We start from the raw sequence: 25,068 nt of genomic DNA, 5'->3' as shown, positions 1-25,068 counted from the left end.
ACTGGGAAAGCACTGCAGTCAGACACCACTGTGGAGGGCTCGGTTTTATTTCAAAAGACAGTAAGACAATTGTTTTTTTTTTGTTTTTTTTTTTTCCCAAATTCAGTATCAAAACACTTGATATGGTTCTTTTCTCCAGATTGGCCCCTGACACTGCTACAACCAAGCAGCATGCTTGAACCACAAGCTACACAGCGAGCTTGGCACATCTCCACACTCACACCTCACGACAACTACGCACGAACGCACTGCAGGATGGCTTGTACCTCATTAAGACATTAGGAGCACTCCTGGCTGGGAGGGAAGGCCTGGCCTCCCCCCAGGGCAGGCAAAACTGCTCAGAGAAAACAAGACTTTTGTACTTAAGCTGTTAAATTGAACCCAGTGATGAGTGATAAAGCTTGGTACATCAGCACTTAGTGAAGGCAAATTTAACCCCTGTGTAGCAACAGGTTAGAGGGGCCGCGGCTTCTCTAAGCCTGCGGGGAAAGGAAGTGGCCGATGCCGCAGGGAGGGGAAGGGAAACACCCCTGTGAAGATTCAAATATTCAGATAACACACTTGGCTTAAAAAAAAAAAAAAAGTCTCCTCCTGCTCAAATTGCTTTTCCACAACAGTGTTACCTTTAAAGCTGAGAAACTGAACTGTGCTTTTGGCAAACAGCTCCTGGAGAGGAGTTCCAGCTCTAACAGGCCACAGGGGATGAGGCAGGAAGGTTTCCCTTCCTAGCCAGGCTACTTCAACTCAGCAGCCCACAGCTAGGAACCATCACACCCTCCTCATTCCCCTGCTAAAGCAGGGCAGCCCTACGCTGATTAACAAAAAGTTAATACCAAATTTTAAAGCAGAGAGCTTTGAAGTGTAGCTCATGAGCCTCAGTTATTTGGAATGTTTACAATGGTTGCTACAAAAAAAGGTAGTTACAAAATGTATACATCTCAAACATGCTCCCCAAACATTATTGCATTGTTTATTTCCCTTAAAAATGCTGTTTCAAGCTCTGCCCAACCTGATGACCTTTAACCCTGAGGTGAAGTGGAAGATTAATGTTTGGTCAAGTTGGCAACAGAAGGTAAACTGTGGTCCCCAAGGGTTAGAAGTCAGCAGTGGCTGGGCTGGCCCCCACTAGCATCATGTGGCAGAGGCAGTGGCAGGGATCCATTACATTTCATTCAGGTCTAGCAGGGTCTGGTCCAGCATTCTTTGCGTGCAGAGATGCTCCTCTTTGGTGGATTTCAGTTTATCTGGTGGAAAGCAAGAGTTATACAGTTACAAGCCAACTTAAGACAACTAAGAAACCTTTGCCAAAGAAAGCTTGCACTAGCCCAATTCCCAGCACACTGCCATAGCTAGGTTCTCAGTTTCTAGGTGCCTGGCTATTTGCAGCTACAAGCTCTGGAGTTACCTGGCTCATCTGTAGCCCTCGTCTCTTGCGTTGCTGGTGTTCTCAAGTGGCAAGGTCATGATGTACCTTTAGCTAGTGCTCTAGGCAGTAGTTTGCATGCAGGTGCATCAGACTGCAGCTAGTTTTCCCCAGGGCTTCCACACTTCCAGACAGCAGACCCCAGTGGCCCCGCAAGCCACCCAAGAGCAACTCAGATAAAATACACATAGAAGTCACCCCCCAGGATTACAACTGATTGTGCCCCCATTTCCCCTAGCACAGGATAGAGATGCCAAGCTGGTCACCAAGACCATATACCTAGCAGCAGGTAGCAGACAACCATGCCTCAATGACAGTAGGGAAGAGGCATTTTTCAGTGAATGGCAAGCAGTGAGCAAGTAGGAGCAAGGGTGCTGCAACTCTGCCCAAGACTAAAGGGAGCTTGCACAGTCAGTTCTCACATGTTCCTTAAGCCAGGAGGAGACCTCAGACCAGCAACTAGCACTCTAGGTAGGCTTTACTCCAAGGGACAGCCCACCCTTATCTCTGAAGAAATCCACACGCTGGGACACAGGATAGACAGGCTGTGAAAAGATGTTCTTTAGGTACAGGCAGTTTCTCCAAGATAACTCCCCAGCACCCCCCCTCCTGAGGTCAATGCTGAGGGTCTGACCAGCAGCTGTTTCACAGTTCAGAGAGGATGCACTAAGCAGAGAGTGAAAAGCAGCCTTCCTAGGGCACTAGCAACAGCAGCATTTAAAGACTCCCTGGAGGCACTCAAGAGCTTTATGCCATGTATTTTGTGACTGGCTTTCAAGATGTCCTTTGGTTTCCCATCCCATCGTGGGACTTCACACCTGCAGTGGGGTCAGGCCCCAGGAACAACCTCTTCTCTCAAACTTTCTAGATTAGAGCTCAACTGTATGAAAGTATTACAGATTTGCAGTATCTTACAGACCACAAGGTCAGTGATTTATTGTTAGAAGCCATCATTCCATGCAGCAGGAAATCCTACAGTCATTCAGCTAACAGTAAAGTCATAGCACTTGACAGGTATCTAACAGACATAGGCCTAACTCCACCCCACCATTCCGTTGGTGGGCACCATTCTGGTTCCACAAAGGAGCCAGACAGGCCCCACTGTACTAGCAAACAAGACTGTTCAAAGAACAGCCATGTCCTAGGGTTACTTCACCAAGAATAGAGGTTACCTTTTTATAGAAAGCTTTTAAATAAAGTACATTAGAGGATCAACTTGAACTGCCCCATTAAATAGCAGTAACTGCATAAAATTTGCAAGTCTGCCAGTCTTAAGAGTGATCAGATTTCACTGTGGTCCACAGCATTGGTGGTCGCAATAAGCTTGTTTAATGGCATTAGTGGGCCCCCTTCTCAGTCACACAGATCATGCAGCGTTAACTTCAGCTCGTTAGAGAGCAGGCGATTTTTCTCAAGCTGGCTGTACAGGCGCTCTGCAGCAGCAACAGGAGGATTAGGGGAAACAAGAGGAAAAGAGAAAGAGAGAAAGGGAAAGTTAGTAGAGTATCAAGATGAGCACATAAATATTTTGTCTCGGTAACACATGCCTTTAAGGATCAAGTCTAGGCTATTACATAGATGAAGACAGGGAGAACAAAGGTTTGTCTTATTCTAACTTGCTTTTCTGCTCAGGAAGATCACAGTGGGAGCCAAGTGCAGGCAGAAATGCAAGTGCTGCCAAGGGCTTATGAAGGCAGAGGAAGGAAGAGGAGAACACCAGAAAAGGAACCTGCAGGCTGGGCTGCGCTGTATCCAGGTAAGGAGAGAGTAAAGATGTGCTTTAAGCCTGTGCAGCATTTTGCAGAAGGAGGTAGTCCACATACAGCTGAACCAAGACTACCTTCCAGGATGAACAATACCACAGAAAAGCGGAACTGAGGGAGTTACAGCAATAACAGGGACCCAGAGGGCTCTAAGGACAGCATAACTGAGAATGACAGCTTCTCATGCCTGACTTGGAGGATACACCTGCAAGACATGACTTTCTACCACACTAACAACTCACCATTTCATTAGAACAACTGAAGGCAGCATATACTTTTGATACCGGACAGAGGAAGTTGTAGTAGCCATAAAATAGGAACCTGAGCTCCAGAACTACCAGATGGGCAGGGCACAGGCTGACACTGCATCCAACATTCTTCACCTCACACCTGGTACCTTCCCTCTCAGGGCTCTAGCAGCCACACTCTTCCCCAGTGCTGGTACTTGAGCACGTGTTTTATCAGCAACCCCAAGAGGGAACCAATCTGATCTTCTCCCAGGACAGGTCACCTCTCAGGGCTGGACAGCCATACTCCTGCCATGTGACTTGTCAGCCAGAGCCAGCCAGAACACTGTATAGAACCAATTTAGTATCCATTTTCCCCTCCTGGTGGGATAATGGTGTCCTCATGGCCAGACAACTTCAATTCCTATATTTGGGAAAATTCTAAGTGGTGAAAAATCCTAGTAGTTCTGACAGGCTGTAGTAATACCCACAGCATGTTGCTACTGCTTGATCAGTCAGCATAAAGCAGAGCAACTCACATTGACCTTAAGGCTTCTTCTCAAATCCTTCTCATACTATGAGCACCCTAAGCTTCTAGGGCAGCCTTTGAGGGAGATTTACACTACTCCTTGTTGCTTGCAACCTAGGCATGTTTTACTCTTGAGCAAGTCCTGGCTAGATGACATTCAGGACACAGAGTCAAGCTGCTCATATGATATGGGCCACAGTACACACCCTTCCAGAGAGGCTTAGCCCAGTCCCTCTAGCCTGACAGCCACACAAAGGAGAAAGCACACCTTCACCTAGCTACCCTCAGCACGTGCTCCAGCTATATGCCTCAGCATGTAGGACAGAGCACATTAAAATGCTGACTATCCCTTCTTTAAGGCCACTGAGGGACTAAACAGCAAGAGAAGCTGAGTTGCTGCCCACTACAATGTAACTGGGAAGCAGAAGGAAGTTGTGGTTTGGGAGACTAACATTCCATCCTGCCCTATACCTGTGCCTGCCTTGCATGTAGGCTACTATTGCTAGGGACTCTCTTGCCTCAGTGCTGGCTCTAAGCAGGCAGGCTGCGCACTCTGATGTCAGTCTACAGCCCTAGGTGACCAGGGCTAGTCCTGGATCTCTAGGATAGCACAGGATGGGAATGAACTATGATTAGTAGAAGCATGAGTGACTAGGTTGGTGCAACAGCTGATAGCCTCCAACTAAGTGCCACATATTACTGCTTGTGGACATAGGGACCTGATTCAGCTGCATGAGAGTAGATTGACTTAAGTAATTAGCATAACCCTTCCTAGACCTCAGGAATAGCCTCTCAGTATTGAGCATCTGCTCAGATCTGCTGGGACTGAGCTTCTCCCTTCCCCACCCAACCTGCAGGGCAACCTCAGAGGTCATGTTTGCATCTCCACAAGCTCCAAGACCTCCTGGTCAGTTTATCTGCATTTGCAGCACTCCTGAGCCAACAGCCCAGCTCCTGGTAACCAGCCTATACAAGCCTAGCAATCCAGTCAGACCAGAAGCCTTTCAAAACCTCCTAGGGCACAAGTTGCATCACCCACACATCCATCTACCATCTAGTATGGAATTCTATCAAAACTAGCATCGAGAGGGCTTGCCAAAGCCCAGCCTTTGATAACATCATTCTCAACACTGCTGTGCAGCAGCATAGCCACCTGCTCCCTGCAATTCAGTAATAAACCCTTGATTAATAAGACCTCCCAATGAGGAGTGAGGCTATTTCACAAGGGCAGGGAATGTGGTGCCACATCCCTCCCAGGAAGGGCTGGCAACTGAATGCTAAGCTGGAAGCCTCCATTCCTCTCAGTATTTGTGACAGAAATGCTGCCCCCCTCACATAGGATCTAGACCCCCTAGTTAAACTGCAGGTTTAGTTACTGAAGAGTTGCAGATTCTTGCTCTTGGTTACATGGCACAGAGCTATTTCTTATACCCCAGGAAAGCCAGACCACCATCTGCCAGAGCTTTCTAAACTGTTACCCCTTGAAACCCCTTGCAGGAGTGCTCCATCCTTTCCTGCTCAGATCTGCAATAGTGTCCAGCAGAGAGGGTACAGCCCTGATACAGAAGGCAGAGTGAGAAAAGGCTGAGGCAGTTGTGTGTTTGGACTATGCATACTGCTAGTGCCATTTGTGTGGGAGAACTGAATGCAAACAAACCTGAGGTTCAGGAAACCACAGGGGCTGTCCCATTTCACCAAAACTTGGCTCATGAAGGGCTCTTCGGGCCCTGTGGCAGACAAACCGATTCAGGAAGGAAGAAATATTTGACAAGCCACCATGAGGCAGCACAGTTATGTTAGGCTGATCAGTGCTTATGGTACCAAAACAACTAGTAATGGTCTCAAATCAGCAGTGAAGTGTGCTTGCAGCCTGCTACCAGCTGCAGTGCTCAGTGTAGTGCTCCATGCCATGCTCCTCAGAAGGACCCTGCCAGCCTCAGCCCCTGCATAGGGAGCTGGAGGATTCTTCCCAGCTTGCATTCCCTGGCACCGATGCCCTCAGTCCTGCTGTGATGTAATTCTCATTCCAGAAGCAAGGGCCTCAGACAGGCTCAGGTTACTGCAGCACCTCACACTCAGACAATCCTAACTAGAATTCAGCAAGAATTTGCTTGATATTTATTAGCTTTCACATCCTGCCAGTCACCTAGTGGCTATCATGTGTGTTAACTTCCCACTGCAAGCTAGCATTTGGCAACTGATACCAGTGAATGCTACAGAGCAATCAAGTGTGAGGAGTATCTTTAGCCAGACTGAAGCAGACACAGCTTGAAGACTTTCTGCTACAAATCGAGGCATCCTATTTGATCCTACAGAGCATGCTGTGCATTGAGGCACTGTTTGCAGAGCTGCAATTCACACGTGAGCCAATAAGACATCCAAAGGGTAAAATCCAGTGCATTAATGAAGTCTATGTATTCCACCATCATCAATAAAGATTACACTGATTTGAAGGCAACATTAAACAGTTACTCTAAAGCAGCAAAAGGTCACTAGAAATCCATTTCTCAACAGCACCAGCCGTTCCATTCAATTTATACAAGAGTTGTTTTTCCTTAAAAAAAAAGTGACATCATGCTCAAGCAAGAGGCAAGAGAAATACAAAAGGAGCTTTATGGTTCTACACAAGATATGCAGATGAGAACACAACATACTCCCAGCTACACCCAGACATTGAAAGGGCAGCTCCTTAGAGCACAGCAGTGTCTGGCACATCAGGTCAAACAGAGAGCGCTTTGTTTAGAAACGAGTGCAGTATGACTAGGGGCTGCTACTGCTGTCAAGTTTCAGCATCCTTATAGCATTCGTTCCCAGGGATGCCCTGCACACAGTAACTGGAAAAAGGTACTGAAATTCAGAGTGAGATGACGAGAGCATGAATGCAGGGTGCAGACGCAGAACAAGCCATCAAGCAGAGAGGCAAATCCAAAGTGGAGCTTGGAATCACAAGACTTATCTGTGTGAAACAGAAGGAGACACTAATTTTAAGAGAGGCTTAAATGTTTGTGCACAGCAAACTGTTCAGGGAGCTTTCAGATGCTAGCATTAAGGCTCTTCCTCTACGACACAAGTACCTGGCCTTTCCTTGGTTAGTGGCAAGGACTGTGCAGAGCAGCTGTTAGCAGAATCCACAGCAAATCTGAACAAAAAGCTAAGTAGCAAAGTTGCAGAAACACACGAGTTCAGCTACTTCCACAGATCAGTTCATGATCCACTCCATCTCAAGGCTGTTATGGTAATTCCTGAGGAATCCACTTGAGCACTATCCACAGCCTCTTCCAAGAGGAATCCTGAGACCATGGCCCATTGCTCTAGCAGGCAACTAAGCAGCATTACCTTAGGAAGCCTTTTCCAGTGGGATTGGGAATTGCATTCCTTAACGCAGATCAGTGAGTTCAAGTCAGAACCCTTTAAGGCCAGCACAGCACTCAGAATTACACATGCAGATCACAAGGACCTAGAGTTAGAATACAGCATGCTGCAAGGAAGTCTTCACAATCCTAGAAGCAGAGATCTGTAGAAGTAACCTAGACAGTGCCATTGATTCACTGGCTATGGAAATCACAGCAAACCAAGCAAGCTCTGGCGGTCTAGCCTGCTGAAGCAAGAGGCAAACACCAGCCAGCTCATATTTACATGGAAGTCATGTCATTCAGGGCGTGGTCCAGTTCCTCACTAATTGCTTTGTACTTCAGTTTCTGGGCATAGAGCTCATCTAGAAGAGGTTTAGGAGGAGAACAAAAGGGAAACAATGAGGGAAGGCAGAGTTCTTCCAACACCCTGGGGCAGGAAAAGCAGTATGGGATTCATGAACAGAAGAAAATGAAGTCAGATGTGGAGACATTACAACTCTATTAGTTCCTGAGCAATGAATGAGAGGGTTCTGACAGCTTGAGGACAGGCTTACCAGCAAGTGCCTTCCAGATTACAAGCCAGCTCTAAGGTGAGCAAAGCCAAGAACTGAAACCACATTAGCTTGTGAGAACAAGCTGCTCTGCTAGGTCAGCAGGAACCACTGACAGATGGAGTACCAGGGAAGGGCAACTCCACTTCTTAGGGAGATGATCTGATTGCTAAACCAAAGGAAGACAGATCAATTAAGTGCTTTGTTCTCACCTTCAGTTTCAATACAAAAACCTGTTTGGGAGAAGTCAGTTAAGTAATAGTCCTGGGCATCAGAGGGAATTCCCATTATGCACATAACACAGGTAGGCAGGATAAGCTGAACAGACAAGCCACACCTGTGTTCTCCATCAGATAGTGGAGCCAACTAGCAGGTCCCCTGCTTTCAGCAGAGGGAGCAGTCTTGAAACTTGTACTGGTGTACTCCTTTAGGATTGTGCAGAGCTGGCAGAGACTTCTCCCAACACTGACTGCCTAGGCTACAGCACAGCTGTTAATGTTAACTGTTTTGCAGAGCCCAGAGAACTTTGTCAATTGTCATAAACTAGGTCACTTCATCAACAGGACTGTAGACTGGAGCCAACTTTCCCAATCTGTGTGTTTCAAGGGTAGCATGCATGGACTTAAGAGTTTTTGCAGTTCCCAATAAAGGCTTGTCCTGGATCACAAATTGGCTCAGACTGCTGCTTGGCTGCAATTCTGGAACAGCTCAGCTGACACCATTGCTATTTCTAGATAAAACTCCTGAGCAACTCCAGATGAAACAATGCAGCTTGGAATCTCCAAGACCTAGCACTAAAAGACTACCAAGGCACATGCTGTGGTCAAGGCAGGGGGTCACTAAGGTTTTTGGCTCGCCAGCACCAGCACTTCATCTGCAGCTGTCTACCAAAGAATCAGCTACAGCCTCAGATCTAAAACAGGTAGCTGGAACCTTCTCTTCCCATCCTTTGGAGACAGGTAAGATTCTGTGAAGTCAGGCATCAGGAGTGTTTAAGTATTGCAAAACCAGGAACAGGAGGAGGAAAGAAACCCATCACTGGCAAAAAGCAGACATCACACCGCATGGATGGGGCTTCAGGTAATTTAATCTCCAATCAGGACTGATGCTGGGCAGTCTGAATCTTTGTGGGGGCTGGCTCATAACTCACTAACTACTGTCTGCAACTGACTTGCAGTAAAGCTGTCTGCAGCAGCCAGCCACATGCATGCAGTTCTGCAGAGAAGTATGTTATTGAGGCCAGTTCCTGTTGAGTTCAGGTGGCTTCTCCTACCCCACTTTTTAACTTTGGCTAAACTGGAGTATAGTAATCCAGTCACACTCCTGAGGACATCACAGCCAAGATTTACCATCCATGCTGTCTGTTACTATGAGTCAGATATGGCAACCTGTTTAGATCAAGAACTTTGTTTCCTGGCTGTGCCGTGGCAGGCCTCATTTTAAGAGCAGATACATTGGGCACAGTTATTGAGCCTAGAGGCTCCAACCTCACCTTGAAGGCTGATTTTGACTGTGCTCCAAGTGCAGAGCAATATCTCCATTCCCCAGCTATCTGGTAAAGAGCCTTCCTCAGCTCCCCACTCCTCACCACGTTTTTGCTTCCCCATCCCCAGAATGTACCTTCCAAATCATCAATGGTCTTCTCCAGCTTGGCTACAGATCGTTCAGCAAATTCAGCACGAGTCTCCGCCTGCCAGACAGGAGTGAGTGAGTCAGTGCAACAGCTTTCAAATGCAGCAAAGGATCAGCCTGAGGATGTGGCATCTCTCATTCTCCATGTTTCTCCCCAGGCAAACGGAGGACTGAATCTCCATGGGGCCAGCCCATGTGACTGGGCTATCCTGGCATGGTCACTCACCTCTTTGAGTTTATCAGTCAGGATCTTGATCTCTTCTTCATATTTATCCTCTTTTTGGGAGTACTGTGGAAAAGGAGGGAGAGTCAGCAGCCCTCAGCAACCCCAGATATCTCCCACTCCAGAGATCTTAGAGCTATAAGGGGAGACAAACTCCTTGCTGCATAATACATGCCCACAGGAACTGCCAACTGATGGTTATTCACACCCCATCCTAGTCCAACAGGACTGTGTCAAGCAGCAAGTCCCAAACCACACACACAGTATACAAAGCTGGGCACAGATAAGTCACATCCAAGCAGCATAAATATCTTGGGCTGCTCGCATCTGCCTCAAGGCAGGGAAGAGCAGTCAGACTTCCTGCACTCCCAGCTTCTGGAAGTCAACAGTAGCTCTGCACTCAAATCCGTTAATTCTCCAGGGAGAACAAGCACTACTCTCTGCACTTGCTTAAGGCTGCGGTTTCATCATTTCCATCCCAGTGGGTGCTCTGCAGTCACATACTTCTAGCAAAAGAAAGGTTTCTGGCCCTTCAAAAAGCAGCCCTACCTTCTCAGCCTGAGCCTCAAGAGACTTGAGATTGTTGGTGACATTCTTCAGCTCCTCCTCCAGCTCGGAACATTTACTGTGGATTTTTGTAAAGAAAGGAGGAAAAGAAGAAAAGAAGTGGGAAGGGAAGACAGGAGAGATGAGAAGTGAATCCATGTGCAGGGAAGACCAGAGTTTTTTTTAGGGAGGCAAAATGATCAGACTGGATGAGACCTTGCTTCAAGGCACTTCTGCAGGAAGCAAGTTCCCTTCCAGCCTCCAAGTCTGCATTTTAAATAGCCTACTGCCATGGGCACAGGGCACTGAATTGAGCAGCTGAGATGTGGACACAGATTTGTGCCAGACCTAGAGTCTTCAATTAGAAGTTGCATGTTTAGTTTGCTGTAAGGGGAAGTTGTTCTGATGGATAGCTGGACAGCTGCCATCCATTCAGACAAATATTTATGATCAGAGAGGACAGAGCATTTCAAGAGAGAAAAAGATGCAGTTCAGCTGAAGGAAAGAGTGTAACAGGATGACCACAAGAGCTTTGGTTTAATGGTTTGAGAAGGGAAAGGTTAGTACCTTTTCTTCGGCAACAGACAGACACTTCAAGTTCTGGTCCATCACTCTGATCTGCTCCTGCAGCTCCCGGCAACGACTGTTAGTGACGGTCACATGATGGCACAAGCCGGGTGGGGGCAAGGGTCAAAAAGGACCACAAACAACACAATAAAGCAGAGCAAAAAAGGGGGGAAGGGGAAAAAACAAAAGTCACAGTCATGACATGCATGTCTGGGCAGGAGGCACAGCGCTACTGCTGCATACACACTTTGTTAGACAAGGCCCAGAAGACTGAGGAAGGGCCCTGACCAACTCCTTAAGGGTTATTTAAAACATCCAGACAAATGAAAGGAGTCCAGACAATGCAATTTATTCCTCTGCCCTGAGCAGAGGAACTTTAGCTTGCTGCTCAGCAATGCAGTGCAAAAGTCTGTTGGTTACTGCAGACTTTTCAAGAGGCCAGAGACCAGCCTCAGCCACAGATCTGCCTTTGGACATTCCACATGCCACTTCAGCTGCCTGGCTCAGTAGGCCTTTGTAGTTTTAGGACAAGCATTGTGCACGCAAGTGCCCCACAGCAACGTGTAAGGAGCTAGTGACCATACAAAGCAGTGCTAGTGAATATTGAGTGGAGAAGAATCCTTTGGCCCTTACTGCCTAGGAAGTCACTCCATGCAAAGAGGCAGAACATCTCCGCTACAAGGCAAATCACACAGACTTTTATGCACACAAACTCAACAGTCTCAGTGGACTTAATCCAGTTCATGGCAGATTATTTCCAAATCTCTCATCTAAAGATCTAAACCCACCTCATACCATGGGCCTTGTGTAACAAGGTTAGAAATGCTCTGTTAGTGTTAGTTTCCATGCAAAGATAGATGTGCAAGTTGTGTGTGAACAGATACACTCACGACTCCGCAAGCTCGGCTCTCTCTTCAGTACGCTCCAAATCTCCTTCTATGATCACCAGTTTCCGAGCAACCTGGAAGGCAGAGTCAGAGTTAACAGGAAGGAAGGTATTTTGTAGTCACAGGCAGAGTCTCTTGGCAAGGGGTAATACTGGTGTAGCTCTGCTGAAAGCCAATTCCCCTCTCCCGTTTGCAGAGGAAAGCACTGTCTACAGGAAGAGGAGCCGCCTCTCCTGGCCAAGGCCAGCTGGATTAGAGCATCCAAGAGCCTCACCTCCTCATACTTCCTGTCTGCCTCCTCAGCAATGTGCTTGGCTTCCTTGAGCTGGATCTCCTGCAGTTCCATCTTCTCCTCATCCTTCAGAGCTCTGTTTTCAATGACTTTCATGCCTCTGCCCAAGAGAAATTACAGTGAGGGGAGATGTATAAACCAATCCTGTACAAGCCAGCAGGAGTATAATGCATTTCAGAGCATTAAGAGTGCTCCCACTGGAACAACATTGCTTCCCCACAAGCTGTAAGATCTCTCAGTGCAGAGGATACAGTAAGACAGATATTGTTGGACGGATACAAACAGAGCAATCTCAATTGCTCAGAATTAACTCTTTCCTGGAGCATTATTCCAGCAGCTCAGTGGACTCCTTGACCAAGGGAAACACGGTGCTGCTGAAAATGACAAGTCAGACTCTCAGAGGAATAAACAGTTGAACTGAGCACTTTTCAAGCTGAAATACAGAGAGCCAAGTTTGTCATTATTGCAGGACATAGCTGGGTCGGGCTACTCACTACAGCATATGCACTGATGAAGAACATCAGCCAACTGGAAATGCTTTGTTGGGACCACTCCCCTCTGAATCACACTCCCAGGTTAGCAAGAGACATCATCCAGAATGGAGGCTTCTGGCAGAAGCAGCAGGAAGAAAAGCTTATTCCACTCCCAGCGGTGATCTTTACCCAATAAATGGCTTCCCAAAACTCACTGATTTCTCTTCTGTCAGAGGTGGGGATGCAGGGCAACCCGTGGTACTTGCTTGCTACTTAGCCTCAGGTTCCAAGAACACTCAAGGCCACAGCGTTGTTTTAGAGGCTCTGCATAAGCAGCTGCTGACTTCCACATCCAGCCCTGATGTGGCATTAACTTCCCACCCTCCAGGAAGCCCAGAAGGTTGATGGCTTGGGACCCTCAGGAACACATTTGAATGTGAGCAAATCCAGCTCACCTTTCACTTTCATCTGCAGCCTTCTCTGCCTCTTCCAGCTTTTGCAGAGCTGTGGCAAGACGCTCCTGGGCTCGATCCAACTCCTCCTCTACCAGCTGGATACGGCGATTCAAAGATGCCACTTCTGCCTCAGCCTAGAGGGAGCAGATCAGAGTGACTTAGTCAGTAGCAGGTTTAACAGCTATTGCAGAGCAGCTGAAGTCTGCCTTTAAGTCAGTGACAGCACACTAGAAGCCAAATCAAAGACAAGGTGCTTTATCCACTTTCTTACACTGAGACAGCACTCCCCATATGCTTGAGTGTTAAGCCTTGCAAGATTTAACATACAGCTTAGCAAGTACGGCAGTCATTCCGCAGGTTTCTCACATGTCAGCTTGAGCTGACTTGACAGTTTAGCATAAGTCATCTGCTTAGTGTTTATGGCTTGATGCTTCTTCCTCCACAGCTGCTGTAACCCCACCAGGCCATCAATCACAATCCTATTTATCCACCACACCAGAGCTCCACAGCAGCCTACTACTTAGCATAAAGTCAGTTTGCCCATGTGATCTGGACATGAGTGTTGCTTGAAACAAGTTCTTAGTAGCAAAGTGAGAAAGATTAATAGCTTCAGGTTCAGAGGTCTGCCAAGCTGCGTCACAGTGCTGGCAGATCGGGCTTTCTACAGAGCTGCCACAGACCCAGGGCAGCAACATGGTTCAGCCAATAGCTTTAGTGTCTACAGTTCCAGTGACTCAAGCCATAAACAGCTAAAGATGCTCTAGGTTTCCTTTCTCCTAGAAATTTACTCTCTGGGTTATTAGTGAAAGTCTGATCCAATCTTGAGAAAAGCTAGGGAGGCTGTTCCCCAGCCAGCTCATTTCAGCCTCACTACTCAGGAGTAAGTGAAACTGCCGAGAGCCTGTGAGGTCTGCATTTGCTGAAAGGCAGTACCCAGAAGCATCACCACAGGAACGATCAAGGCTTTAGTGAAATCAGCAGAGATCAGAAACTATCACACACACCCAATCAGCCAGTGTCATACATCCTTGACCAGAACTGGATGGAAGCCTGAAAGCTTTCGAGACACTAAAGTCCCATCAGAGACATCCCGAAGGAACATGGCATCCTGTTCTTCAGCAGTGTTTGTATGCCATTACAGAGATCTCATGGGGCTACAGCCATTTCAGGACAGCATTTTGATCTGCTACAGAGACACTAGTGCACATGCCAAGCATACATGAAATAGCCCAGCTACTCGTAACAAAGCAGCCTACAAGGACATGCTGCTTTAAGCAAGACGGCTGATGCCCAACAAGGGAGGAGCAGAGCTATGAAAGAGGCTAGTGTTAGAATAGGGTTTAACGCAAATCAAGTTTGGCTCTCGGGGCAGCTGTCCAGGCTCTTCCCTCCCATGCCAGCTCATGAACATCACTTTGTGGTGCACTGGCTGGCAGCAAGGTGACTAGCAGCTCCCAACAGCAGGTTTCAAAATGAAGGTTGTGAGAATGCAACTTGCTTTAAGAAGAGCTCCCATGCTGGCACACCCTGCTTTTCACCATGGAAACCTGCAGCACTCTGATGCTCAAACAAGCCAGCACTACAGCATGCTGCCACAGACCCAGCCCTGCCAGAGCAGCCAGCACATTCCTCCGGAGGAGGAAGTGGTCTGCTAGAAGAGGAACAAAATGATATGTTAAACAGAACTGGAAAGGAGACTGTTTGACACACATGAATATAGCCTATTAAAGAGGCAAGAAGCTGTGAGCCTCCCCTTCTCCCAAGAGGTAGGGGCACACCAGCCCAGCAGGCCTGTTTCCTGACCTCCAGGACCTCATCACTTAACCCTGACTTCCTGTAGTCAGAGCTTGACTCACCCAAGAAAATCCCCTTGCTTTTAAGGAACTGCCTCTCTCCTCCTTAAGGGGGCCTGCAGAAGGGCCCTTATCCTTTATTCCTGCTTTTCTTCACTGGATACATCTGAAGCTAGCAGGCTTCCCTTGAACACTGGAATGACACTTCCAGAGAACCTCACTACTGAACAGCACATTCACATTACTCTTTACTTCCCACAGACTCAGGAAGACAGCCCTGAGTCAGAGAGCTACAAAGAGCTCTGCAAGCCATTGGCAGAACTCTCAGTGGCATTCATGGTTTCATATCACTTCCACAGGCCAGGGAGATCTGCTAAAAAGGAAATTTCTCAGAACCCAGCAGCACACAATGGCCAGGCCACACATTCTGGGGTGAGCACAAGATGCCACTACACTGTAAGCACAAATTCTCTCTCCACATAACAAGGCTCCAGCAAGCTGGCGTAGAAGCATGCATGTTCCCATGACAACACTGCTATTGCAAGAGAATTCCTTATGTGGCTGCAAATAAAGAGCAGAACTAACATTTGGGAGTGGCCTCATTTTATTGTACAGTAGAATCTTCTACTATCAGACTTAATAGTAAAGCCAGATCTGTTCCAGGAATCCCACAGAAGCAGTGACGCACTGCTCCTTACGGACATCATCCATGCCACACATTGAGCATTCTGGCTTTAAAAGCCTCAAGCCTCGTGATTTGAGCAGAATTGGTAGTAAAGTCACTACGCAAATTTGCAGAGAGCCTCACTCAGATCTGAGTGATCCGAAGAGCCTTCCATGTCCACACCCCCAAATTTTCCCTGTAAGGAGCACCAGCATCTGCCTGCCTTACTGGCTTGCTGTTCACGAGTTACCTCAGTCTCTTGGTCTGAAGGAACTGCAAGATTAGGGTGCTTGCCAGCTTAGGTTTTGATGTGGTTGCTCTTTCCTTCCCTTCAAGCAATTCCAGCCCAGTCACTATCTGTTCCCCTTCCCCCATACTTTCACAACAAGGACACAAGTATTCGAGGCATTCTGCCCTGAACAGTGGGGATCCCTGCTCATTAGCCAGTATTTTAGCAGGATACAGAGTCTAGGAGTTTTCCACTGAGCTCCTGCACTGGCAGCATCACAAGTGAGATCACTTCCATTTTATCAGCACATGCCAAGGCTACTTACACCTTTGTGCTTGCAACATTGGGCCAGACAAGATGGCTGGGTTCCTCCCCTTCCTCTTAAACAGCTCAGAATGAGCAAACAGCCAGGAAACCTGACCAGAGAGCAAGAACCCTCTTCAGCTCCTCCCCAACACCCTCAAGTCCCTGCAGGAGCCAGTTCAGTTCAAAGCTGGTTTGTGAGACAAGTAACAAAAAAATAATAACAACTCCATCAGTTCCCTCCAATTCCTGATGCTTTTCAGCTGGCAGTTCCCCAACATCTGCTGGGTGGGAGGCAGCTGTTTTGCCCAAGGTATGCCAGGGCTCAGAAGCAGACCTGAAACATGTTACTAATCCCTCCCAGAGCCTGTTGCAGGGAGAACAGTAAGCGAAACCCAGAGCTATTCTGCAGCAGCAAACAGACAGTAGCTTTTGTACTCTTGCAAATACCGTGGCCTAGATGTCAGTCCTCCTCTTCCAGCCGTATCAACACCAGGTTTCAGATTCAGGGAACCTCAGCAGGAACAAGCAAGCTGCCTTGCCAGATAAGTCACTGTACAAAAACTCACTTTGCCACTAGCTCAGAGAAGTTGAACCTTTCCTAAACAACAGACACCATTTCAAGTAGCTCATCTTGTAGATGGCTGTGTGCTGAGGTAATGCTTGTATTTACAAAAAGCCGCACTAAGCTTACACAGATGTTCCAACAGGCCTAGATTTCAAAGCATTGCTGCCCAGACCTGGCTTTCCTGAATGGTTATGCCACACATCTGACCACTAGCAGCTAGCTACTACTCCTGCCCGAAGCTGCTTCCTTAGCTCCTGTGGAGCCCAGCTCATCATAACAAGCAAAACAGATGGCCCAACGCAGGGAGCAAGAAGTCAGTGCTCCAGGTAAGACCCCGGAATAGCAGGGTGCATCCCACACAGCAGATACAGGCAAGCACTCAGCAAGATAGGAGGTCTGTACGACCACCAGAAAACAAGGCACTGGGCTCCCTCCGCAGACCTTCTCAGACAGCTGGGGACACACAAAGCCTCAGCAGCGAGCGATTCTTGAGGGGGGAAAAAAAACCCCTAGACCTTGTAAGCACTAAACCTGACAGGCAGATTTCGAGCAGACAGCAAGGCCCGTTTTAAGGCCGGCCGGGGGCCTGGCAGCCCCGCTGCCCCCAGACACGCAGTCCGCACCTCGGGCCGTAGCCTGGAGACCCTCGGCGGGGGGCAAAGCGCCCCCGCCGCGCAGCGGCCGGGAACGCGAGCGCGGCCCCGAGCCGAGGCCCCGGGCCGCCGGGGGGCCCGCGGGGGCTCCGCACCGCGCGGCAGCCCCGGAGCGGGGTGACAGGCGGCGGCGACGAAGCCGCTCCCGCAGCGCCGGGCCGGCGCGGGCGGCCGCGGCAGCTCAGCCTCTTCGTGCCGGCGCTGCCGGCCAGCACCGCCCGGGGCCGCGGAGCTGCACCGGAGACCGGGAAACCGCCCCCCGCCCGCCCCGGGGCACCGCCCGGGGCATCCGCCGCAAACCGGGCGCCAGCGCCGCCACCCGGGAGCGGCATCCCGGGGCTCCCGGGGGACCGGCGCCAGCGGGCAGAGCGGGGCCGCCCCGGCGGGGCCGCCGCCGCCGCCGCCGCCCTCGGGGCGCGCCGGTACCTGCTCGCGGTTGCGGCGCTCGGCCTCCACCTCGCGCTGCAGGCGGTCGGCGCGCTCCTCGGCGTCGTCCGCCTGCTGCTGCAGCACCTGGATCTTGCGCTTCACCGCCTCGATGGTGGTGGCCCCCGCCATGGCTCCGCGCCGCCGCCCCGCGCCGCCGCCCGGCCCCGCCCTGAAATACCGGAACCCGCCGCCCCGGCCCCGCCGCCGGGCGACCGGCGTCACTTCCGCCGCGCGCCTCCCGCCCGCCGCGGGGCCCGGATGTGCCGCGCCCCCGCCCCGCCCCCGCCCCGCGTCGCCATGGCGACGGGGCGCATCCAAGCGGCTGCGGCCGGGACCGCCCACGGGGGGCCGGGCCGACCCACGGGGGACATGGCCCTGCCCCACGGGGGACCGGGACCACCCACGGGAGACCAGGCTGCCCCAGGGGGGACATGGCCCTGCCCCACGGGGGACCGGAACCGCCCACGGGGGACCGGGCTGTCCCACGGGGGGCCGGGCCGCCCCACGGGGGACATGGCCCTGCCCCACAGGGGACCGGGACCACCCACGGGAGACCAGGCTGCCCCAGGGGGGACATGGCCCTGCCCCACGGGGGACCGGAACCACCCACAAGGGACTGGGCTGCCCCACGGGGGACCTGGCCCTGTCCCACCAGGGACCAGGATCACCCATGGGGTACCTGGACCTGCCCCACAGGGGACCGGGACCACCCACAGGAGACCAGGCTGCCCCATGGGGGATATGGCCCTGCCCCACAGGGGACCAGGACCAACCACCAGGGACCGGGACAGCCCCACAGGAGTCTGGGACCAACCATGGGGGACTGGGCTGCCCCATGGCGTACTAGGAACAACCACGGGAGACTGGGACCAACCATGGGGGACCAGGCTGCCCCACTGGGGACACAGCCCTGCCCCAGCGGGGACTGGGCTGCCCCACGGGGGACTGGGACCACCCATTGGGGACAACCTAGACTGCCTCACTGGGGACCAGTGCTGCCCTATGGCGGGTTCGGACTTGGCACTGCCCCATGAGAGCTGGGTGCTGCCCCACAGAGGGGCTGGCACATGACACTGCCCCACAGCCACCCAGCACTGCCCCACGGGGGCGAGGACTGCCCCACAAGGGACACGGCACCACCCTACATGGGGCCAGGACCCAGCACTGACCCATGGGAGACCTGGCACTGCCCCACAGGGGCTGGGACTGCCCCACGAGGGACATAGCATTGCCCTGTGGGGACCCAGCATTGCCCCACGGGGGACATGGCACTGCCCCACTGGGGCCAGGCCACTGCCCCACGGGTGACCCAGCACTGCCCCATGGAGGACCTGGCCCCGTCCTGTGTGAGCCCCTGCGCCAGCGCCCTGCCCCACGGCGCTGCCGTCCTGGACCTGGACCCCGCAGGCCCCGGCAGGGCGAGCGCACGGGGCACCGTTCCCATTCCCGCTCCCGCTCCCGCTCCCGTTCCTGCTCCCGTTCCTGCTCCCGCTCCCGTTCCTGCTCCCGTTCCCATTCCCGCTCCCGCTCCCGTTCCTGCTCCCATTCCTGCTCCCGCTCCCGCTCCCGCTCCTGCTCCTGTTCCCGTTCCCATTCCCGCTCCCGTTCTGTTCCCATTCCCGCTCCCGCTCCCGCTCCCGTTCCTGCTCCCGTTCCTGCTCCCGCTCCCGTTCCTGCTCCCGTTCCCATTCCCGCTCCCGCTCCCGTTCCTGCTCCCATTCCTGCTCCCGCTCCCGCTCCCGCTCCTGCTCCTGTTCCCGTTCCCATTCCCGCTCCCGTTCTGTTCCCATTCCCGTTCCCGCTCCCGTTCCTGCTCCCGCTCCTGTTCCCATTCCCGCTCCCGTTCTGTTCCCATTCCCGTTCCCGCTCCCATTCCTGCTCCCGCTCCCGTTCCCATTCCCGCTCCCGTTCTGTTCCCATTCCCGCTCCCGTTCCTGCTCCCGCTCCCGCTCCCGCTCCTGCTCCCGTTCCCGTTCCCATTCCCGCTCCCGTTCTGTTCCCATTCCCGTTCCCGCTCCCGTTCCTGCTCCTGCTCCCGCTCCTGTTCCCATTCCCGTTCTGTTCCCATTCACGTTCCCACTCCTGCTCCCGTTCCCATTCCTGTTCCTGCTCCCATTCCCGCTCCCGCTCCGGTTCCCGCTGCCGCTGCTGCGGCCGCTGCCGGGCTGAGCTCCGCCGGCCCCGCGGCCCCGGCCGCCGCCGTCGTGATTTTAAGGCGAGGGAGACGCGGTGCTGCCCGGAGCCTTGCCGCGGCCGCGCGGACCGGAGCGGGCGCTCCCGCTCGGAGCGGCCCGAGGCGCCGGCGGAGCCGCGGGAGCCGGTAAAGCGGGATGGCGAGGGGGCGCGGTTCCCCCTCCGCCTCGGAGCGCCAGCGGCCGCCGGACCGCTCGGGCAGCGAGGGAGGAGGATGCGGCGGAGGGAGGGCGCGGGAGGCGCCGCGTCCGGCACGTGCCCCGCGACGGAGGGAGGAGGACGGCGCCGGCATCGCCGCGGGGCTGGCTCCCGGCGCCCCGTACGTACGTCGGCCGCCTTCTTCTCCGCCAGCTCCAGCTTCTCCTGGGCGTCCTTCAGCGCCTCCGAGTATTTGTCCAGCTCGTCCTCCGTCCCCTTCAGCTTCTTCTGCATGGCGGCCAGCTCGTCCTCCAGCTGCAAGGGCAGAGCCGTCACGGCGGCGGAGGGGCCGCGGCGCGGTGCCGGCTCTGCCCCGCCGCCGCGCCGGCTCTGCCCCGCCGCCGGCGCCCGCCGCCCCCGCCGACCTGCTTGCTCCTCTCCTCCGCCTGCTTCTGCTCGGCCTCCGCCTGCTCGGCCCGGTCCAGGGCGTTCTCCTTGTCCAGCTTCAGCATCTGCATCTTCTTCTTGATGGCCTCCATGGCGGCGGCGCGCGTGCCGCCGGGCTCCCCGCGGCCCGTTTATCAGCGCGGCCCGGCCGCCGCCGCGGGGGGGGCTTTGCCTTTCTTGGGCCGAGCCGCTTCCCGGCGTTCCCAAAATGTCCCTGCTCGGGACCTATTGTCCGGGCGCGGGGGGGCCCGGCCGGCCGCGGCCTTATTTGGGCTCCGCCGGGACAGCTGGGGGGTTATAAAAAGCAGCGGCAGGGCTGCGAGCGGGGGTCCCGCATCGTCCCGCGCCCGCCGCCCCCTCCTGCGGGACCGCCCGGACGCCTGGGCCCCCCCCACTCGGGGTCCCCCCGCCCCGGGGCTCCGCTCGGCCGCGGCGGGACGGGGACCCCCGCGCCCCCCCCCCACCAGCCCCCAGCCCGCGGCACGGGGCGCCGCGGCCTGACTTTCACCCGCGCCCGGGGGCGGCGGGCGAGGGCCGAGCGCGGCGCGGGGCTATTTTCGGCGCAGGGGCTTAGCGGCGGCCCCCGGCCGCGGCTCGCGGCTCTCGGGGGGGTGGGGGGGGACACGGCCGCGGGGTCCCCCGGGGAGCCGGGGCGGGGGGAGGCTCCGCGGCGGCCCCCCGCGCGCCCTCCCGCCCGGCACGGCGCGTCTCGCGCATCCGCCGGCGTGCCGAGGGATCCCCGGAGCGCGGCCCCGGGCGCCTCGGCGCGTGCCGCGGAGCCGGGGGATTAGCGGCCTCCTTGGGCCGTCCCCAAGGCGCTGCCGGGGTCGGCAGCGGGCCAGGCCGGGGCCGGGCCGGGATCTTCCCGGGTGAGAGCCGACGCTGCCGCCCGGGGAGCCTCCGCGGCGGATTTTGGGAGCCGAGCGGGGCCGGATCCAGCCTCCCCCCGGGCCCCGGGGGGCAGAGCGGGCCCCGGGGCCGGGGTCCCCCCCCCGCCGCGCCCCCTCCCTCCGGGAGCCGCAAATAGCCGCCGGCGCCGGGCGGAGCGATGCCGGCGGTGGGCACGGGGCCACGCGCCTCCGCGGCCGGCTCATTCCAGGCGCGAGCCGCGAGGGACAGGTGGCAGCGCCGACCCCGCGGCCGCCCCGGCCGGGCGCCCGGGCCGTGCCGCGCCAAGCCGAGCCGAGCCGAGCCGAGCCGAGCCGAGCGAGCAGCGGGCCGGCGCCGGGGCTCCCTGCGTCCTGCCCCGCGGCGGGAGGGCACCGGCAGCATCCCGCCGGCTGGGCGCTGCGCAGCCCTGCCGCTGTAAGAATATGTTTGATATTTAGTTGGTTTTGCAATAAAACAACCTAATATCAAACATATCAGACAGAGGCAGGGGCAGGCGGTGGCGGCGGGTCCTGGGGCCGCAGCTCCCTGCAAGAGAAAGGAGAACTGAGCGCGGGCACCGGCCGCGTCCTGGCACCCCTCCCGCGGCTCCGTGCCGCGTCCCTCGCTGTCCCGCGCCAGGTGTCCCGTGCAGCCAGCCGTGAGCATCGCCCCGGGCTGGCTCGCGGCCCGCAGCAGCGCTGGGCACCCCACACGCCTGCACCCTGGACACCTCGTCTTTGGCATCCAGAGCCGGGCTGGGCGGCTGCACTGGCCCATCAGCTCCGGGGATCCTCTGGGGTCTGGCACAAGCCCCCAGGACCAGGCTTTGCCTCTGGGCAGGAGGCGGCCAGGGAGCGGGGCTGGGAGCAGCGCAGTGCTGGCGCAGGGCCCCGGCACGCTGCAGCATGGCACTGCATTGCACAGCACGGCACTGCACGGCCAGGCGCCGCGTGGCATTGCATTGCATTGCATTGCATTGCATGGCACGGCACGGCATGGCACGGCACGGTGGGCAGCGCTGCCGCCCCGTCCCTGCGTGTCCGGGGCCAAGCGGGGCCCCGCATCGGGCGCTGCCTTACCTGGGCCGGCTCGGGGGGCTCCTCGGCGGCTCTGGCTCGGGCGCCGGCGCAAGACGCCGTTTATAACGGCGCTCCGCTGCAGCCGCCGGGGGGGACGCGGCCGGCGAGCGCCCCGACCCCGCGCACGTGGCCTCGTTCCCATCAATTACCACCCATCGACGTCCCCCTGCCCCCTCCGCGGACCCCCGCGCCCTTGGCGCTGAGCGCGGCCGGTCGATGCAGGTCGATGGCCCCGCGCCGCCTGCTCCTGTCATTAGTGGGGCCGTCGATAGCGGGGCCGCGGGGGAGCCGGCCCTGTCCCCGTCCCCGTCGCCGTCCCCGTGCCCGTCCCGGGCTCGCTCGGCGCCGCGGCCGCTGCGCGTGACCCTGCCCAAGGACGAGCCGCGGGGCCGCGGCCCACGTCCCGCGGGGAGCCGCGGGGCGGCCGGGCCGGGGCGCGGGGAGGGCGGCCGCGGCGCCGCGGGCTGACGTGATGCGACCCGACAGAGGAGCTAATGAGGGGCCGCGGCGGGAGGGGGGGTCCGGCTCGCCGCCGCGGCCCTGTCGATACGCGGAGCGGGGGCAGGCGCTGATGGGCCCCGGGGCCGGGAGACGCCAAGGTCGGGCGCGGGCGGCGGGGACGGGCGCCGGCGCGGAGCGGGTCGGGGGCACGCGGCGCCGCCCGCTGCGCCCGGCCGGACCGGGACCCGCTCCCGGCACCGCACCGCGGCGGGCGCCCGCGCCGCTCCGCGCCGGCGCGCGTTGCCGGACCTTCGCCCCGCGGGGACGGCTGGGAGACGCCGCCGGAGCGCGAAGAGCCCGGCAGTGAGCGGGAGCCCGGCACCCCGACGCGGCGGCCGTGCTGCCATCTCCTGGCGCGGCCGCGGCCGGGCCGCGGCGACGCTCCGGCGGGGCGCCCCGTCCCCGCGCGCAGCCGACGCGGACCCGCCTGGCTCGGCTCGTTTATTCTCCGCCGGGCGGCCCCGCCGCTCACAGCCGCTCCACGTAGAAGGCCTTGCCGAGCCGCCGCAGCTCCCGCCGCTGCTGCAGGTGCTCGCGCTGGAGGAGCCGGCGCAGGGCGGCTCGCCGGACCTGCCGGGGCACCGTGAGCCGGCGGCGAAGCCCGGGGCGCCCGCCGCTGCCCCACGCCGCGGCCGTGCCCGCCGCGCGCCCGGGCTCACCACTGTGCGCTCCTCGCCGGCGAGGCGCAGCTCCGCGGCCACGCTCTCCCGCAGCGCCCCGAGGGTCCTGGCCCAGATCCCGGCCTCCCAGCGCGGCTGCTCCCAGCTGCGGGCGCACGGAGCGGAGCGGGGGGCACGGCCGGGCGCCTGCCCGAGGGGCCGAGCCCCCTCTCTCCCCCGTGGCGCCTCCCTTTGCCAACTCTACCTTTCCAGCACGTTTGCGCTACCGGCCGCCTCCTCCTGCCCCTGCAACCAGAGCAGCGCGGTTCGGATGGCCCCAGCCCGGGGCGCAGGGGTTTAACCTGCGCGAGGGGGATGCGAGCGGGCAACGGACCCAGCCGCGACCCTCCCGGTGCCCAAGGGAAATGTTTCCCTCCCCGGCAGAGCCCAACCGCCGCCCGGCCCTGCCTGGCTCCAGCCCATCGGCCACAACCGGCTGCAAACCGAGCTCAACCCCCCGCAGGCTCAGGGAGACAAGCGGCCGCGGCCCGTCCCACCTCCTCCTGCTGCAGCGAGGGCGCCTGCTTGCTCGGCGCTGCCCCTGCCGCTGCCATGGCCGCTGCCGCCCGTCCGCGCCGCCGGACGGCCGTTACCGGGCGTCCCCATCGCCGCGGCAGCCGCGCGTTCCGCTCCGCTCCGCTCGCTGCGGGGAGACAAACCCAGGGCTGGGCCGGGAGCCACGGCCAGGCCGACGTCTCCTTGGATCCCCGCGCCCCGGCAGGGAGGAGCAGCCGGCCCGGCTGGGAAAGGTCCTTCTGGTGGGTCCACAGCACACGTCCACGCTGGGGGAACTGTCATTTTATTAAACAGCAATTAAAAAGAGTGCAGAGGCCCAGGCAAGGGGCACCGTGCCCTGCCCAACACAGTACACGCCGTGGCAGCTGGCGAGCAGCAGGTGCTGCCTTCAGCCTTGCAGGATGCAGACGTCAAGCCAAGGGCTGAGAGCTTTTGCCCGGAGCTGAGCTGCCCCTGCTGCCACCAGCAGCCCTGTCCTCAGGGCTTGGGGGTGACTGGCAAACCAGGCGCTGGTGAGAGTGGGAGGAAACACCCCCTTGGCAGGGCAGACAGGATGTGTAAAGCTGGTATTTGTCTGCCCGAGACATCCCCAAATGCCCAGTTGTAGAAGAGAGTCGAAACCACAGCCCACAGAGGCAGCTCATCCACGGCTACTGAGAACTGGCCACCGAACTATTTACACCCAGTTCAGGCACCCTCACCCACAGCCCCAATGCAGAGGCAGGCTGAGCACGCCCAGCTGAGAGCAGCAGGCAGCGACGATGCCACACTCCTGCAGCCACAGGGAAAATGGGAACATTCACCCTTTGGAAAGCTCCTTAGAGAGCCTGAGACAGCTCCCGAGACAGGTGAGATAGATGGACAGAATCATCCCCGCTGGCCATCAGGGGAGAGAGGACAGGTGGAAGAGAGCGCTGGCTGGGATCGATGTCTTTTATAAATAAGCTAAAGCTAATCAGAGTCTATTCACAGGGCCAGGACTCCAAGAAGTTGTGGCCTCAAGGACAGAACAGGCCGGAAACATGTCCTCAAGCCTGACGTAGAGGGGGCCCAGGCAGGCCGATCCCCTCGGGGTTGAGCAGGCAGGCACGCTGCTTTGGAAAGG

The 25,068-nt window shown here is 56.3% G+C and overlaps 1 protein-coding gene across 20 annotated transcripts; it reads right to left on the bottom strand.

The window, feature by feature from the left end:
- Window positions 1–31: 31 nt before the first annotated feature.
- Window positions 32–20,430, bottom strand: TPM3 (tropomyosin 3). 20 transcript variants are annotated; one of them, XM_062598010.1, is made up of 12 exons: window positions 20,317–20,430; window positions 20,081–20,206; window positions 12,922–13,055; window positions 11,976–12,093; window positions 11,705–11,775; window positions 10,815–10,890; window positions 9,705–9,767; window positions 9,467–9,536; window positions 7,579–7,657; window positions 5,600–5,669; window positions 1,846–1,968; window positions 1,155–1,244 (listed from the first exon to the last, which is right to left on the bottom strand). In XM_062598010.1, exons 1-11 carry the CDS (start codon window positions 20,428–20,430, stop codon window positions 1,891–1,893), a joined length of 999 nt encoding a protein of 332 aa, XP_062453994.1. In that variant the 3' UTR covers window positions 1,155–1,244; window positions 1,846–1,890. The 20 variants fall into 20 exon arrangements, 18 of the variants coding, with proteins under 18 accessions (XP_062453995.1, XP_062453999.1, XP_062454000.1 ...); XM_062598009.1 differs by lacking the exon at window positions 10,815–10,890 and adding an exon at window positions 10,251–10,326; XM_062598011.1 differs by lacking the exons at window positions 1,846–1,968; window positions 10,815–10,890 and adding an exon at window positions 10,251–10,326 and having other exon boundaries at window positions 32–1,244.
- Between the last annotated feature and the right edge of the window lie 4,638 nt (window positions 20,431–25,068).

The sequence above is a fragment of the Rhea pennata genome, chromosome 31, assembly GCF_028389875.1.
Source record: "Rhea pennata isolate bPtePen1 chromosome 31, bPtePen1.pri, whole genome shotgun sequence".
NCBI classification, from domain to species: domain Eukaryota; kingdom Metazoa; phylum Chordata; class Aves; order Rheiformes; family Rheidae; genus Rhea; species Rhea pennata.
The sequence above is the reverse complement of the archived record's forward strand: the minus strand, read 5'-3'. Positions and strand labels throughout refer to the sequence as shown.

Coding starts and splice junctions, on each gene's coding strand:
- TPM3 (XM_062598010.1), bottom strand. CDS start 20,430: ATGGAGGCCATCAAGAAGAAGATGCAGATGCTGAAGCTGGACAAGGAG. Junction 20,207..20,316: donor CGGAGGAGAGGAGCAAGCAG/GTCGGCGGGGGC, acceptor CTGCCCTTGCAG/CTGGAGGACGAGCTGGCCGC. Junction 1,969..5,599: donor TGTGGTTTCCTGAACCTCAG/GTTTGTTTGCAT, acceptor ATCTTTTCACAG/CCTGTCTATCCTGTGTCCCA.